This window comes from Rattus norvegicus, chromosome 19, assembly GCF_036323735.1.
Source record: "Rattus norvegicus strain BN/NHsdMcwi chromosome 19, GRCr8, whole genome shotgun sequence".
In the NCBI taxonomy this organism is placed as follows: domain Eukaryota; kingdom Metazoa; phylum Chordata; class Mammalia; order Rodentia; family Muridae; genus Rattus; species Rattus norvegicus.
In genome coordinates, this window is record NC_086037.1 from 55,759,574 (window position 1) to 55,773,209 (window position 13,636).

General features: G+C 52.1%; 2 protein-coding genes across 6 annotated transcripts in view; one reads left to right on the forward strand and one right to left on the reverse strand.

The window, feature by feature from the left end:
* Window positions 1-4,329, forward strand: part of Cog4 (component of oligomeric golgi complex 4) — a 34,049-nt gene extending 29,720 nt beyond the window's left edge. For 2 of the 3 annotated variants that reach the window (XM_063278137.1, XM_039097859.2), the window contains exons 11-16: window positions 242-358; window positions 893-985; window positions 2,735-2,818; window positions 3,015-3,116; window positions 3,474-3,602; window positions 3,799-4,313. In XM_063278137.1, the coding sequence (XP_063134207.1) occupies window positions 242-358; window positions 893-985; window positions 2,735-2,818; window positions 3,015-3,116; window positions 3,474-3,602; window positions 3,799-3,933 (660 nt within the window). In that variant the 3' untranslated portion in view covers window positions 3,934-4,313. Of the gene's footprint in view, window positions 1-241; window positions 359-892; window positions 986-2,734; window positions 2,819-3,014; window positions 3,117-3,473; window positions 3,603-3,798 lie in introns of all 3 variants that reach the window. The other variant, NM_001108449.1, reaches the window with a different exon arrangement.
* Fcsk (fucose kinase) overlaps window positions 1-13,636 on the reverse strand; it is a 40,128-nt gene that overhangs the window by 15,828 nt on the left and 10,664 nt on the right. Inside the window, exons 12-24 of one of the 3 annotated variants that reach the window (XM_039097766.2) lie at window positions 12,977-13,078; window positions 12,691-12,861; window positions 12,185-12,249; window positions 11,435-11,805; window positions 9,984-10,194; window positions 9,677-9,843; window positions 9,376-9,597; window positions 8,882-9,025; window positions 8,608-8,727; window positions 6,148-6,335; window positions 5,953-6,052; window positions 5,350-5,573; window positions 82-117 (exon numbers count right to left, since the gene is read on the reverse strand). In XM_039097766.2, coding sequence (XP_038953694.1) covers window positions 82-117; window positions 5,350-5,573; window positions 5,953-6,052; window positions 6,148-6,335; window positions 8,608-8,727; window positions 8,882-9,025; window positions 9,376-9,597; window positions 9,677-9,843; window positions 9,984-10,194; window positions 11,435-11,805; window positions 12,185-12,249; window positions 12,691-12,861; window positions 12,977-13,078 — 2,121 coding nt within the window. Of the gene's footprint in view, window positions 1-81; window positions 118-4,559; window positions 5,199-5,349; window positions 5,574-5,952; window positions 6,053-6,147; window positions 6,336-8,607; window positions 8,728-8,881; window positions 9,026-9,375; window positions 9,598-9,676; window positions 9,844-9,983; window positions 10,195-11,434; window positions 11,806-12,184; window positions 12,250-12,690; window positions 12,862-12,976; window positions 13,079-13,636 lie in introns of those variants that run through there. The other 2 variants (NM_001395146.1, XM_039097768.2) reach the window with 2 other exon arrangements.

Genomic DNA, 13,636 nt, shown 5'->3' on the forward strand with positions numbered 1-13,636 from the left:
TTGTAACCGCAGTATGTATCTGTCCTCATAGAAAGGGGAACTGATGGGGTTGGGGATTTAGCTCAGTGGTAGAGTGCTTACCTAGGAAGCGCAAGGCCCTGGGTTCAGTCCCCAGCTCTGAAAAAAAGAACCAAAAAAAAGTCTCTGTTGCGACAAATGGCTACTTTGCACATTGACCCTCTCTGTCACTACTCACACGATGACATGAACAGTCAGTTTCTAAAGCTGTGTTTTCCCCCAGAGTGACTGCACCAAGCTCTTCAGTCAGGGCATTGGAGGGGAACAGGCCCAGGCCAAGTTTGACAGCTGCCTTTCTGACTTAGCTGCTGTGTCCAACAAATTTCGAGACCTCTTGCAGGTAAGCCTAAGTTCCAGCTGCTGCCCTGATGCCCTGAGAAGCCTGTTAGCTGACTTACCATGGACCTCACTGTGTGCAGAAAACGAGGAGAAGATGGGGCAAGGGCAAAGCATGCCAGCCACCTGCAACTAAAGCATGCACATCCCTTGCAGCTAAAGGGCCTACTGTTCTTGTCTTAGCACATATCACATGAACAAGCTAGCATCTGTTCCTTTAGAATCTCTGCTTGGCCCGAAGATGACAAGAGCTCTCAGAAAATGTTCAGAGGAGTAGAACCACATGGTTTCATGATACTTGACCGTAGCCACAGGCACTGAAATCACCTTTTGAGATTTACAAAGACAATCCTAGTACCTTATCTCTGGACCCAAATCTGCACAGATCTGGAAAGGGGCACATTCCTGGCTTTTATATCCTGACCTCCATTACAATTCTTGAAGTTACTGCTGGGACTCTCAGCTGCTAAAGAGAGGGGTGCACGATAAGGTAAGAGGTGGTGTATGAGCTGATGTGTCTCTGTCTGTCCTGCTGCAGGAAGGGTTGGCGGAGCTCAACAGTTCAGCAGTCAAGCCGCAGGTGCAACCTTGGATCAACACTTTTCTCTCAGTCTCACACAGCATCGAGGAGGTCAGCCTGACCATAGCAGTCATCAAAGACAGTGAATCATCTGAGCAGACTAGACCTTAGTGCTGCCAACCCACTTCCACCCATCCAAGACTACTCCCAGCCCACCTCCACCCCATCCAAGACTACTCCCAGCCCACCTCCACCCCATCCAAGACTACTCCCAGCCCACCTCCACCCATCCAAGACTACTCCCAGCCCACCTCCACCCATCCAAGACTACTCCCAGCCCACCTCCACCCAGACTACTCCTAGCCCACCTCCACCCATCCAAGACTACTCCTAGCCCACCTCCACCCATCCAAGACTACTCCTAGCCCACCTCCACCCATCCAAGACTACTCCCAGCCCACCTCCACCCCATCCAAGACTACTCCCAGCCCACCTCCACCCATCCAAGACTACTCCCAGCCCACCTCCACCCCGTCCAAGACTACTCCCAGCCCACCTCCACCCATCCAAGACTACTCCCAGCCCACCTCCACCCATCCAAGACTACTCCCAGCCCACCTCCACCCATCCAAGACTACTCCCAGCCCACCTCCACCCCGTCCAAGACTACTCCCAGCCCACCTCCACCCCGTCCAAGACTACTCCCAGCCCACCTCCACCCCGTCCAAGACTACTCCCAGCCCACCTCCACCCCATCCAAGACTACTCCCAGCCCACCTCCACCCCGTCCAAGACTACTCCCAGCCCACCTCCACCCCATCCAAGACTACTCCCAGCCCACCTCCACCCCATCCAAGACTACTCCCAGCCCACCTCCACCCCGTCCAAGACTACTCCCAGCCCACCTCCACCCATCCAAGACTACTCCCAGCCCACCTCCACCCCGTCCAAGACTACTCCCAGCCCACCTCCACCCATCCAAGACTACTCCCAGCCCACCTCCACCCCGTCCAAGACTACTCCCAGCCCACCTCCACCCATCCAAGACTACTCCCAGCCCACCTCCACCCATCCAAGACTAGGCTCCTCCCAGGAAGTAGCTTGCGCATGGCTCAAGAGACATGTGAAGGGACCTTCTAATATTACTCATCTAATACTGAGGCATTTTGCCCCACCTATCATAGACCTTCTGTTTTGTTTTTGGTTTTTTGGTTTTTGTTTTTTGAGATAGAGTCTGTGTAGCCCTGGTTAGCCTTGAACTCTGAGTTCTCTTGAGTTCTGCCTGTGTCTGTCCCCCAAGTGCTCTGCCACTACACCCAACCCTATAAGGGCTTTATCTTCCCAGCCCAGCCTTGCCCCAGTATCTGAAGCACTGCTGCAGCCACACTGTTAGCTTGATGTAAGAACAGGTCCAGCCTGGGCGTGAGGCTGGTTTTCTGAGTTTGGTTTGCTTGGGTTTTGGTTTTGAATGGGAGTTGATTGACTGATTTTTATTTTTTTATTTTATTTTATTTTTTTGAGACAGGGTTTCTGTGTAGCCCTGGGTATTCTGGAATTTAATTTGCTCTGTAGACCAAGCTGACCTCAAACTCACCGAGATCCACCTGCCTCTCCCTTCTGAGTGCTGGGATAAAAGGTGTGCACCGCCACCGCCTGGCTGAAAGGGGGATATTTTTATTTATTTTACTTTTTTCAAGCAAGGGTCTCATCTCCCTGTGTAACCAATGCTGACATCAAACTTAGGGCAGTCTTGGCTCTGAGGTTACGCCATGCCCACACAGGCTGATTTTACTTAACTGGGCAGAGGAACTAAGGAACTCAGAAAGAGGTCCTTGGCAACCCACTTTCTTCTCACAATAGGAAGAATTCAACGACTATGAGGCCAATGACCCCTGGGTACAGCAGTTCATCCTCAGCCTAGAACAGCAGATGGCAGAGTTCAAGGTGAGTGTTTGTGGGATTGCCCATTCTGCCCTCACCAGCATCCTGTGGCCTGCCACTCTTGCTGTAGAGCCAAAGGCCATACTGAGTGGCGGCCCGTGGAGACACTGCCTCTTCACGAACTGTCTCACTGGAAGACCCTCCGTGTTAAAGGCAGAGGAGCCTGACAGGACTCCGGCTGATAGAAGCTTTTGTGCAGGCCAGCCTGTCCCCGGTCATCTATGACAGCCTAACTGGCCTCATGACCAGCCTTGTTGCTGTTGAACTGGAAAAAGTGGTTCTGAAATCCACCTTCAACAGGGTAAGTTCAAAGGAACATGGGCCTGCAGCTTCCTCCTAGTAAGTCATAGCCTTTGTGCTACCAGCACACTCTGCTTATCCAGACCCTGTTCTGTCTGGCTCCCTCTTCTGTTGTTGTTGTTAACATTTATTTATTTGGAGGGAAGCACATGCCACGGTGCATGTGGACAACCTGTTTTGGTTCTCCATGTGGGTTCTGGGAATCAAGCCCAGACCATCGGGGTTGGTGGCGAGTACTTCTTCCTGCTGAACCATCTCCTCAGCCTTTGCCTCCCAGTTCTGAGGGCCGCTGAATTCTAGTTCTGCTTCATCATGGGGTGGGGCCTCAGAGACAAAGTTCGTGTTCACTCTCCTGTAGCTAGGTGGTCTGCAGTTTGACAAGGAACTCCGGTCACTCATTGCTTACCTTACCACTGTGACCACCTGGACCATCCGAGACAAGTTCGCCCGGCTCTCCCAGATGGCTACAATCCTTAATCTAGAGCGGGTATGTGACTCCCTCAGCCCACCCTAGAAAAGTGACTGGAAAGAGTCCATAGCCAAGTTTAGAAGCCCCTGCTCCCTCACTTGATAGCAGCACAGTTCTTTAAGGCACCCCTACTCCCCTACATGTCTTAGTAAAGCCCAAGAGCTTCTCTCAGAATAGACTCACCTCTGCTGACTAGTTTATTCTTCCCCCACAGGTGACCGAGATACTAGATTACTGGGGTGCTAACTCTGGCCCTTTGACATGGCGCCTCACCCCTGCTGAAGTGCGACAGGTACTGGCTCTGCGCATAGACTTCCGCAATGAGGACATCAAGAGGCTGCGCCTGTAGCAGCCATGTGAGGCCATGTGGCCCACCAGTCTCAGGGCCTGTTTTCTAAGTAGAACTATGCAGAGCTGCTGGCTTGGGTAAGCCGAAGGCCCAGACTGCACCACTGCACGGAAACCAGGAAGCAAGGAGTACACTCACTCACTGCAAAGTTCTTCCCAGGAGCAGTGAAGGCTGGAGGCAGAGAGGGCTACTTTACGATAGCTTTCCCTACAGAGAGGTGGGGACTAGCAGGGAGCACACAACCCAGCCATCTATCCCATGAGCAGTCACTCTCACCCGCACACTACAGCACACATGCTGACAGCATAGAGAGCTTGGAGGCTCCTGGTGACCTAAAGGCAAGGCTATGATGTTCACAAATAAACATCAGAATAAAGACACTACCTGGAGACATGCCATTGTGTTGGGTCCAGGAAGGGCTGGCTGCTTAGCCGAGACCATTCCAGCAATGGCCCTAAAACCTGAAGTCAAGTCCTCCCTCATCTAGTCACATAACAGCGGGAACCCTCATCCAGTCCTGGACATCAGAACTCTCTTGGGCTGTCAGCGCCAGGAACTGGATCAGTCCAGATGTGGTAGCTTCCTACAGTGCCAGAAGTAGGAATTTCTCCCAGCAAAAACAAAAGTTTTCTGAAGACAACCTTGAAAATTAAAATTTATTCCAAGAATGCCGGTACTGAGAACCTATTACCATCAGGTTCCTTTGACACTGTAGTGTTGTTGGAAAGGCTTAGGTTATCAAAACTTGCCGTGGACTGTGGCAGGAAATGGTTCACTGCCACAGACCTGAAAACAGCTCCACTCTTCCTGCCCCTACCGTAGAAGGCCAAGGCTCACACTTGGTATGGGAATGCCTGAAGGTGTACCTTCAGAGCTGGTCTGATTGTCATCCCTTCCGGGGCCCTAGGAGGCCTATACTGAGCCATGGAATTTGTAAAGTCCACATGGGACACTGTGACCAAGACCTCCCTTAATCCAGATGAAACAGGGGCCAAGTCTTAGCCACTGCCCACCATGAAGTACAGTACTGTTTGCAAACACTGCCTCTTCTGCCCAAGTCCTGCTTGCTTCCTTATCGGCAGACTTGAAGAGGTAGATGAGGAATAGCAAACCGAGCTCCGCTCAAGGGAAATACAGCTGTGGCTCTAGGTGTTGCCCACTTCAGAGGGCCCAGCCCCGCAAAGATGGGCGTCATGTCCTAGCAGCTGCAGGCTCAGGCCCTGAGTGTCCACTTGCACCAGGTGGACGCTGTAGTTGCCGAGGCCCTGGATGGGACAGAAGGTTTTGAGAGGGCTTTAGACAACTCCCGGGCCTTTTGGAGGCTGGGCTGGCACAGGGCCGGGAGGCCCATGAGTTGGTAGGCCATAGTTGGGTATTTCATTCCAGCCAACTGCCAGCCCTTACAGCGGCACATACCTCCACCTTGGCCAGCACAGCTTCTAGGACCTCTTTCTGCCGGGGTTCCTTGGTCAACAGATAGAGAAAGCCCCCACCGCCTGCCCCTGCCAGACTTTGGCCGAAGGCATAAGGGGCCAGGACATCCATCATCCGATGCACAGCCAGCGGCTCACAGCCTGGGGCCATAAGCTTCTTCTGCTCCCAGTATGAGGTCAGGTACTGTCCCAGCAGAGCCAAGTTTCCTGGGTTGGGGGAAGGAATGATTTGCCTGGGCCAGGATACTCAGGTGGTAACTTTTGCAGAGGGAAGGGAGTGTCAAGACATGTCTTCACCAACCACACAGGGATGTGGACTGATACGCACAAAGCAACTAGCATAGTGTCCAGTCAGCATCCTACCACTTCATCCTTGGGGCCTGGGCAGCCCCCACCTCCCTGCAACTCAGGGCAGAGCCTCTTTCCCATTTCTTGGTGAATGGTATCAGAGGGCCATTCCCATGAGAAAAGTTTTGATACTGAGATGGGGCTCCCACAAGGAGGAAACAAGATCCCAAGGGCCTAGTATGTGGAGTTGTGTTGGGCCCTGAGACAGGATTTACCTCAGAGTGGATGAACAGCTCACCTTGGCGGAAAGCTTCAGCACACTTCTCAGTCTGTCGAACCAGTCTGCGGGCATTCTGTACCACAACAGGCAACCGAGCATACCAGTTCCTTAGCACGTCCTGCAGGGCAAGTGGGCCATGGACAGTGCCATGAGAACTGGCTCCAGCCAAGCCCAGCCAAGAAACTGCCTTCCTTCTCTAGGGGCTGAGCTCACCTGCAGCAGATTCCGTGCCAGCCGGGTCTTGCCAGTATAAACCAGGAGCAGATGGTCATTGATCCTCTGGACAAAGTTCTCAGGCACAGTGATTTCCTCCACCTCCACCTTTAGGGGCAGCTGTGCCCGAGAGCGCCCCACCTTGATGCCAGGCATTAGGCCACTCACTTGGTCCTGCCAGCCACCTCCTGTGAGCCCAAAGTCCTGTCACTGTTGGAGCCTAAGTGGCCCAACCTCACCCAGCCTTGTTCCATGGTCCCGAATCTCTAGCCAGAGTGGGAGTACAGCTTGCCCCAACTCTAGCTACAACTAGCAAACCATGAGAGTTGGCCAGTCCCAGAAAGGGAAAGATGTGTTGCACATCTAATGTGTAATTAGAATTGGAACAAGTCACATCAGAAGATAGACTTCCATATAATCTGCCAGTACCCTGACAATACGTCTTCTAAGAGTCCTTGAAAAATAAGTTCATAGAAGCACAAAGGTGGCTGAGCACGTAAAAGTGCTTACTGCTCCTGCAAAAGACCAGCATGTGGATTCCAGCACCTACATCTGGCAGATCACAACTACCTGTAACTCAGCAAAGGGGATTAAATACCTTCTGGCCTCTAGGCACTCACATGTACACATACCTAAAAATAAGACGTCTTTTTAAGAAAGAAGAGGGCTGGAGAAAACACTGGCTGCTTTTCCAGAGGAACCAGGTTCAATTCCCAGTGCCCATTTGGTATTAATAACTCAAGTCCCAGGGGGATTCCAACACCCTCTTCTGACCTCTGCATGTAGGCACAAAATACCCGTGTATATATAAAATAAGATACTTAAAAAAAAAGCCAGGTAGTGGTGGCAGACACCTTTAATCCCAGCACTTTGTAGGCAGAAACAGACATCGCTGTGATTTCAAAACCAGCCTGTTCCACAGAGCGAGTTCCAGGACAGCCAGTACTACATACTAAGACCAGGTCTTGAAAAAAAAATTGCTGTGTTTGTGGGTATGTGCACATGAATGCAGTGCCCAGAGGGGTGCCAGATTCCTTGAAGCAGGATTTAGAGGTGGCTGTGAGCTAGGAACTCTCTAGACCCTCTACCACCTGGACCTCACCAATTAGCTCACTGGCTGGCCAGTGAACCCTGGGAACTCATAGTGCCCACCTCCTAGTACAGGACTTACAAGTGCATGGTTTCACACCTAGACTTCTGTACTGGTGCTGGGCATCTAAGGTCAGGTCCTCATGTTTGCACAGCAAGCACTTTACCCACCAAGCTATCTCTCTAACCTTCAATCTCTCAGTATTTAAGGATCTAAAGTACAGGAGGATGGAGAGACAGAGTGGAAAAATACCAAGCACTTGACTACACCCTTCTTCAGAGCATGCAGTGCAGCTGCTAATGCTACATTCACCCCAGTGGCTACTAATAATGCCTGTGTCCCTTATATCCCATGACTTTTGAAACTAAGGACATGATTTTGCTCATTTTGTCCCTAGGCCCCAATAGAGTAAATTATCAATAACCGTATACTGACCAAATGAAGAACTCAAATGGCACATCTCAAAAGGAGATTGAAAGCTCTGATATCTAACTTTTGCTACTGTCCTGCCAATTGTGGGATTTGGGTCAGTACAAAGGGCTTCAGAGGAACTGGAGAAGGCCCTGTGGTCAGGTATTCATACATTTTTGAGGCAGTTTCCTTCAAATTATACCAGAGATGAGACCCATGGGTGAACAGAACAGTCTAGGACCTAGAACCAGACAAACGTGTGGCTGCTTTACATAATACTCAGCTTCCAGGTACCATAACGGCCAGAAAGAGGTCTGGTGCCCAGAACACCTCAGAGTATAGTTCTTGCTGGGCCCTCATTGTTCTGCAATACAGAGAGCAGAGGGGCAAGAATCTTTATAGCCTAGAAAGTGACACTTTTCAGAAAGACAGGTCCATCCTCCCCTCCAAAGCCAGATCTGCCCCCTAGTTTCTGAAGGGCAGCCTGGAATGGGTAGTCATGAAGACTACCATCTGGACCACAGGTACCTAATAAAAGAAAGGCGCGGCTGGGGCTGGAGAGATGGCTCAGCAGTTAAGAGCATTTACTTTTACAATACCCGGTTCAGTTCCCATCACCCATAGGTGGCTCATTTCCTCCTGTTGGCACCAGCTCCAGAGAATCCAGCACCCTCTTCTGCCCTCCACAGACCCGAGACAAGGTGCACTAACGTACATCCAGGCAAACGCTCACACACAAATCAAAAGGAGCAATAGCTTCCAGCCAAGTCCAGGCCTCAAGTAGGACTTTAGCTCCTTTGAGGTAAAATATTTCCAAGTTGAAAAGCATCAGAAATCAAAGTGGTAAGGGAACTACAACCATTTTACAGTTACGTGGCTACTGGTAAATCTAGGGGAGCCCCACCTACAGGGTCTAGGAAAACTGTCAGAGTTCACCACCACCCTGGACCACTGTGTACCTGTGGTGAGCACCTGCTCCAGGTGCAACACTGCATGGATGAGAGCCTCTGTGCCCACTGTCCGGCCTGCAGCCCGCTGCAAAGCAGCCAGGGCAGCCCCTGCCAAGATGCTGCTAGTGCCTGCAGAACACAGGAAGGCACCAGTCATGAGACACTTCTGTCCAATCCTACCAGTCCCACCCCACTCTGTGCAGCACAGAGGCCAGGGACCAGGACCACAAGCAAGGCTGAAGACTTGAGGAGGGGAAGGTAACAACAGGGAACCAGGGCTTACCAAGACCAGAGCCGTGTGGCAGCTCTGACCATGTGTGCAGCTCAAAGCCACCATTAAACGAGCGTAGCAACTGTTCATGCAGAGGGACCTCTGAGTTGACATGCACAATATCCGCACAGATAAAGGCTGCCTTCAGCAAGGCACCTGAGGGATGAACAAAAAGGAAGGAATTATGCTCCTAGGCCCATCTTAGCGTCACTTAACACACCTCCCCTGCAATTTCTCAACCCAAGATGGACAGTGTAGGTCACATCCTCAAAACATGAAAGGGCATCTAGGCTCTCTACGAAGGCAAATGTGTCCTGTGACAGTTGGTACCTAAGAAGGGTAACTGTCACCCTTTTCTGGTCTTTCAGAGCTCCTCAAACCTAATGGCTAAGGTCAGGTCCTCAATAGTCTGCATGCAGTCCTCTGTGGATGAATATCCAAGTTCTGCCCTATCCCAGCTGGCTCTGGCTGCCTTCCCTCCTTGATGATGTTCTAATTGTCCTGACCTGGGGCATGAGGCTGGCAGTAATCCTGCAGGTCATCAAGGCTCCGGCACACTATCTTCACGGTCATCTCATCCTGTCGAGGTCCCACTGCCAGCCAGAGCTCAGGCTCTAGGATGCGGCGTGCCTTGGCCCCGATGGGCCGGCGGCCATCCACCCGAACAGCCAGGCCCAATACTGCTCCACCAAGCTCATAGGCAATGGGTGGTGTGTCACTCCAGCCCCCTATAGCAGTTTAACAAAATGGTCACAGAGCCTGCCAACCTGACTCTGAGGTTACCCATACCTAACCTAAGGAACTCACCAGAGAAATCCACACGGGCTGGGCACTCAGTCACCACCCACTGCCCAGGTGCTGGCAATTCCACTGGCTGGGTGGAGACGAAGTGCCGGGCTGTCATCACAGCCTGTCGGATCAGGATCTGCTCAGCCCCCTCATAATGGCGGGCAGCTCGAACCAACAAGGCAGGCCTGACAGGAGGGAAGACAGACAGTCTCACGGAGCCCCAAAATGGGAGTAGACTGCTTGTCTCTCTCTCTCTGAGCATCCACCATCAGGAGATCCTTCCACAGATGGCTTCTTGACAGGTTCTAATTTGATTAACACCCACCTGGTCAGCCACTTCTCTCTTTCCTGGGCAAGTGCCTCCACACCCCTCATGAGGTCTCCACGTTCCAAGTATGAGAAAGGCTGAATCCACTCAGGGTTGGCAGCTGGCCCACTGCGCAAGCCTCCTTGGCCCTCTGCCATGCAGCCGAGTACATCTGCCACACAAGCCAGAGCCCGGGCTGCCACACCAGGATCTTCTGCCCCTGCTGCAACTGAGGGACCAGGAGTTAGAAGTTTCAGAAGAGAAGGCTCTGACCTCTAATATTCTACCCCAGGCTCAACAGTCCCCAATATGACAGGCTCCTCATTCCTGCAAGCTTTTGTCAAGGTGTGTCCCTGCCTGTGACTGCACCCTACTCTGCCTAGCAAAGGTTTTATTCTACTAGATCCAACCCAATTGTATTCCCCAGTGCTACCTGAGGCATTAGAGTGGCTCAGAGTTCAGGCTTGAGTCAGTGTGGAGGCTCGGGGTAAACTCACTTGCTGCCAAATATGACAACCTGAATTCAATCTCTGCCGCTCATGGGGAAAGTTGTCCTCTAATACTACACGCGCACACACACATGCACACGCGCACACATACACATACACACACGCACGCACACGCGCACACACAGACACACACATACATACACACCTCACACGCGCACACACACACGCACACACATATACACGCAGACACACACACACACACACGCAAGCACGCACGCATACATACACACGCACACATACACACACACGCACACAGACACACACACATACATACACACATACACATATACACACACACACGCATATGCACACACGCAAATAATGGGTTTGGTGTGATTTTTCAAGACAGGGTTTCTCTGTGTAGCCCTAGCTATCCTAGAACTTGCTCTGTAGACCAGCCTGGCCTCAAACTCAGATCCACCTGCCTCTGCTCCAGAGTGCTGGGATTAAAGGAGTGCACCACCACTGCCTGACTTAAATAGATACTTTAAAAAAAGAGTTCGGGGGTCAAACCACCTGGGTTCAAGTCTTCGTCTCAGCTAGCTGTGGGTGAGTGATTTTAACTGGGACAAGATTGCACTCTTCTCAAGGCCACTAATGAGTCACTTTCTGAGGCTAAGACTCTGAGCCACCAGCCCAACTGGCCCATCTACAGTATGGGAGAGCTGCCTATATGCCAGGTCCCTGCTAGAGCTCTTTGCCCCCATCCTGGCACTCAGTACAGAACACACAGGCCTATAGATGCTGTAAGGACCCAGAGTCTTAACAACTGGGCTAAAAACTCCCACTAAAAAAGCCTTACTAACAAGGACGAAGCTTGCTAGAAAACAAACTCCAGTGTCTCTTCTATTTTAGAATTGCATGGCCCCCTAGTCTTTAGTCCTTTCAATTGATGGCACAGAGGGCAGGCAGGGCAAACAACATAGTCTTGCTCCTTACTATAACACCCAGCACACTCACCCTTGTCAAGTGTGGCCAGCAGGGGCCCAGAGCAACCTTCACCGACAGCAGCCCGGATCAGTGGATGTAGGCAGAGGTCCTGCCGGGCCTCTAACACATGCCTCGCCTTCTGCAAGGCCTGGCGGAAGAACAGATCCCGACGGAAGTCCAGTGTGGCAGCCCGGTCCAGGCGAGGTTGCAGCTGCTCCCAGGACAGACGCCAGGAGGCTCTCCAGGCACGCAGGGCCTCGCCTCTGTCCTTATGAGGATGCAGCATCCACAGCACATCCTGGGGCCCCAGAGCCCTCGTGGGGTGGAGCACAGGGAAAAGGCGGGCACTGAGAAGGCATCGATCTGAGAGGGGTGTATCTGGGTCCCACAGGTCCCAGTCTCTGGGGTGCAGAAAGGTGCATTAGTAGGGAGAAAGCTAAGGTTCCTGCCTTCTTTCCAAGCCTGTCTGTCAACTCATGGGGACAGGACACACTTCCTCCCAACCCACCATGGGCGGCACTAGCGTGTTACTAGGGGAGGGAAGCCATGCTGCCTTGTCAACTTGCTGAAGATACTGAATAAAAAATCCCAAAGGGTAGACATGACGTATCAGGGCTTTAGAGCTGTTCAGGAAAAGGTACTGGGGAGAATCCCAAACTGTAGTGGGTCTAGCAGGGTGGTAAGAGAACTGACAGGGCTGCTCAGGGAGAGGCTACAAAGAAGCAGCTACGCTGGCTGCCTAGGCCCACAGAGGCCTGCTGGAGCAACCAGCTGACTTACCGAATGCCTGTCTTCTTGAAGAACTCATTCCAGGACATGTTGAGATACATGCCTGCCCCCTGTCTCTGGGGGAAGAGGAAGAAGCAGTCAGGAATGCAGGGGCCTTTGAAAGGGACTAGGGGACACCAGGCCAGAGACTGGGGAACAGATGCTCCAAAGGGGACTGGAAGAAAGAGAGACACACACAGGAATAGGTTCTTTTAAACCACTTGAACACTTCCACCCAAATGCCTAGGATTTAGAGCAGAATCCTGAGTTCTACTTGATGGGAGCCATCACTGACCATGAGACTCAAAGCAAGCAATCCCCTCTAAACCTCAACCACCAGCCTCCAACATGGGGATAAAGTTCTCTAAGGTCTAATAAGACGTCTGGCCACCCCCGCCCCCAGTCTATCCCTCAGGCCAGTGCTCAGAGACCCCTGTAAGAGGACAGATAGAGCCAGACCACTGGGGGCTCCCCAATGTCTAAAGATGGAGACAAAGGAATGAGAGGTAGATGCCTACTTCCCAGCTGTCCAGACGGCCAGCAAGAGTGAATACACGACTCTGGGAGCCATGCAGCCGTATGTGGTGTCCCTGAAGGATGAGGTCATGAAGCTCCAGGCCATGCAGTGCCTCGGAGTGGGCGGTATCCAGGCCACTCACAAAGCAGCCAGCGCCAATATGAATGGGGCCCTAAAGGGGAGGAGACAGGAATCTTGAGGTGAGGGGCAGGTCCACGGGGCATCCAAACAAGTGCCAAGCAATGGCAACCCCTCTGCTTCCCTCTGCCCATGCTGTCATGGCTCACCCTCAGGTGACAGTGCTGCAGGACACTTCGAGGCCCCAGGTGCACGGGACCCTCCAGCAGGCAGCTGACCACGGAGCACGTAGCCTCTAGCAGCTGTGGCTCCTGAGAAGCCAGGGAAGAAAACCAGTAAAGTTGAAGGCCAGGGGCCGGGGGCACCTCAATTTTTATTTGGAAACAAATATCTAGGTGGAAAGAATAAAAACCCACCATACTCCAGGATCTTCAACCAGCCAGGTCCCCCTCCAGACCTGTCCTGGCCCAAGCCAAGGAACTTTTTCCATCCTATCTAATCTCTCCAGCATGCCGACCCTAAGAGTCACTTCTGAATGCCATCTGTCCAGACCCCCAGCATCGTGGCTCCCCAAAGAACCTTCAGAAAGGTCCTTTGCAGCTTCTAACTTAGCCATTAACTGGTCACTCTGTAACCTTGAATAAGTAGTTTGGCTTCTCTGAGCCTTCAGTGTCTCTCGGGGTATCGACATGTGGTGGTGCACGCTTTTAATCCCAGAAACTGGGAGGCAGAGGCAGCAGGACCTCTGTGACCTCAAGGTCAGTCAGGACTACACAAAGAAAACACTGCCTCAAGAAAATAAGACAGTTCAAAGTCTAAAAACTAGATTGCCCAGTAAAGGCATGTGTTACCAAGTATGAAAACCTGAG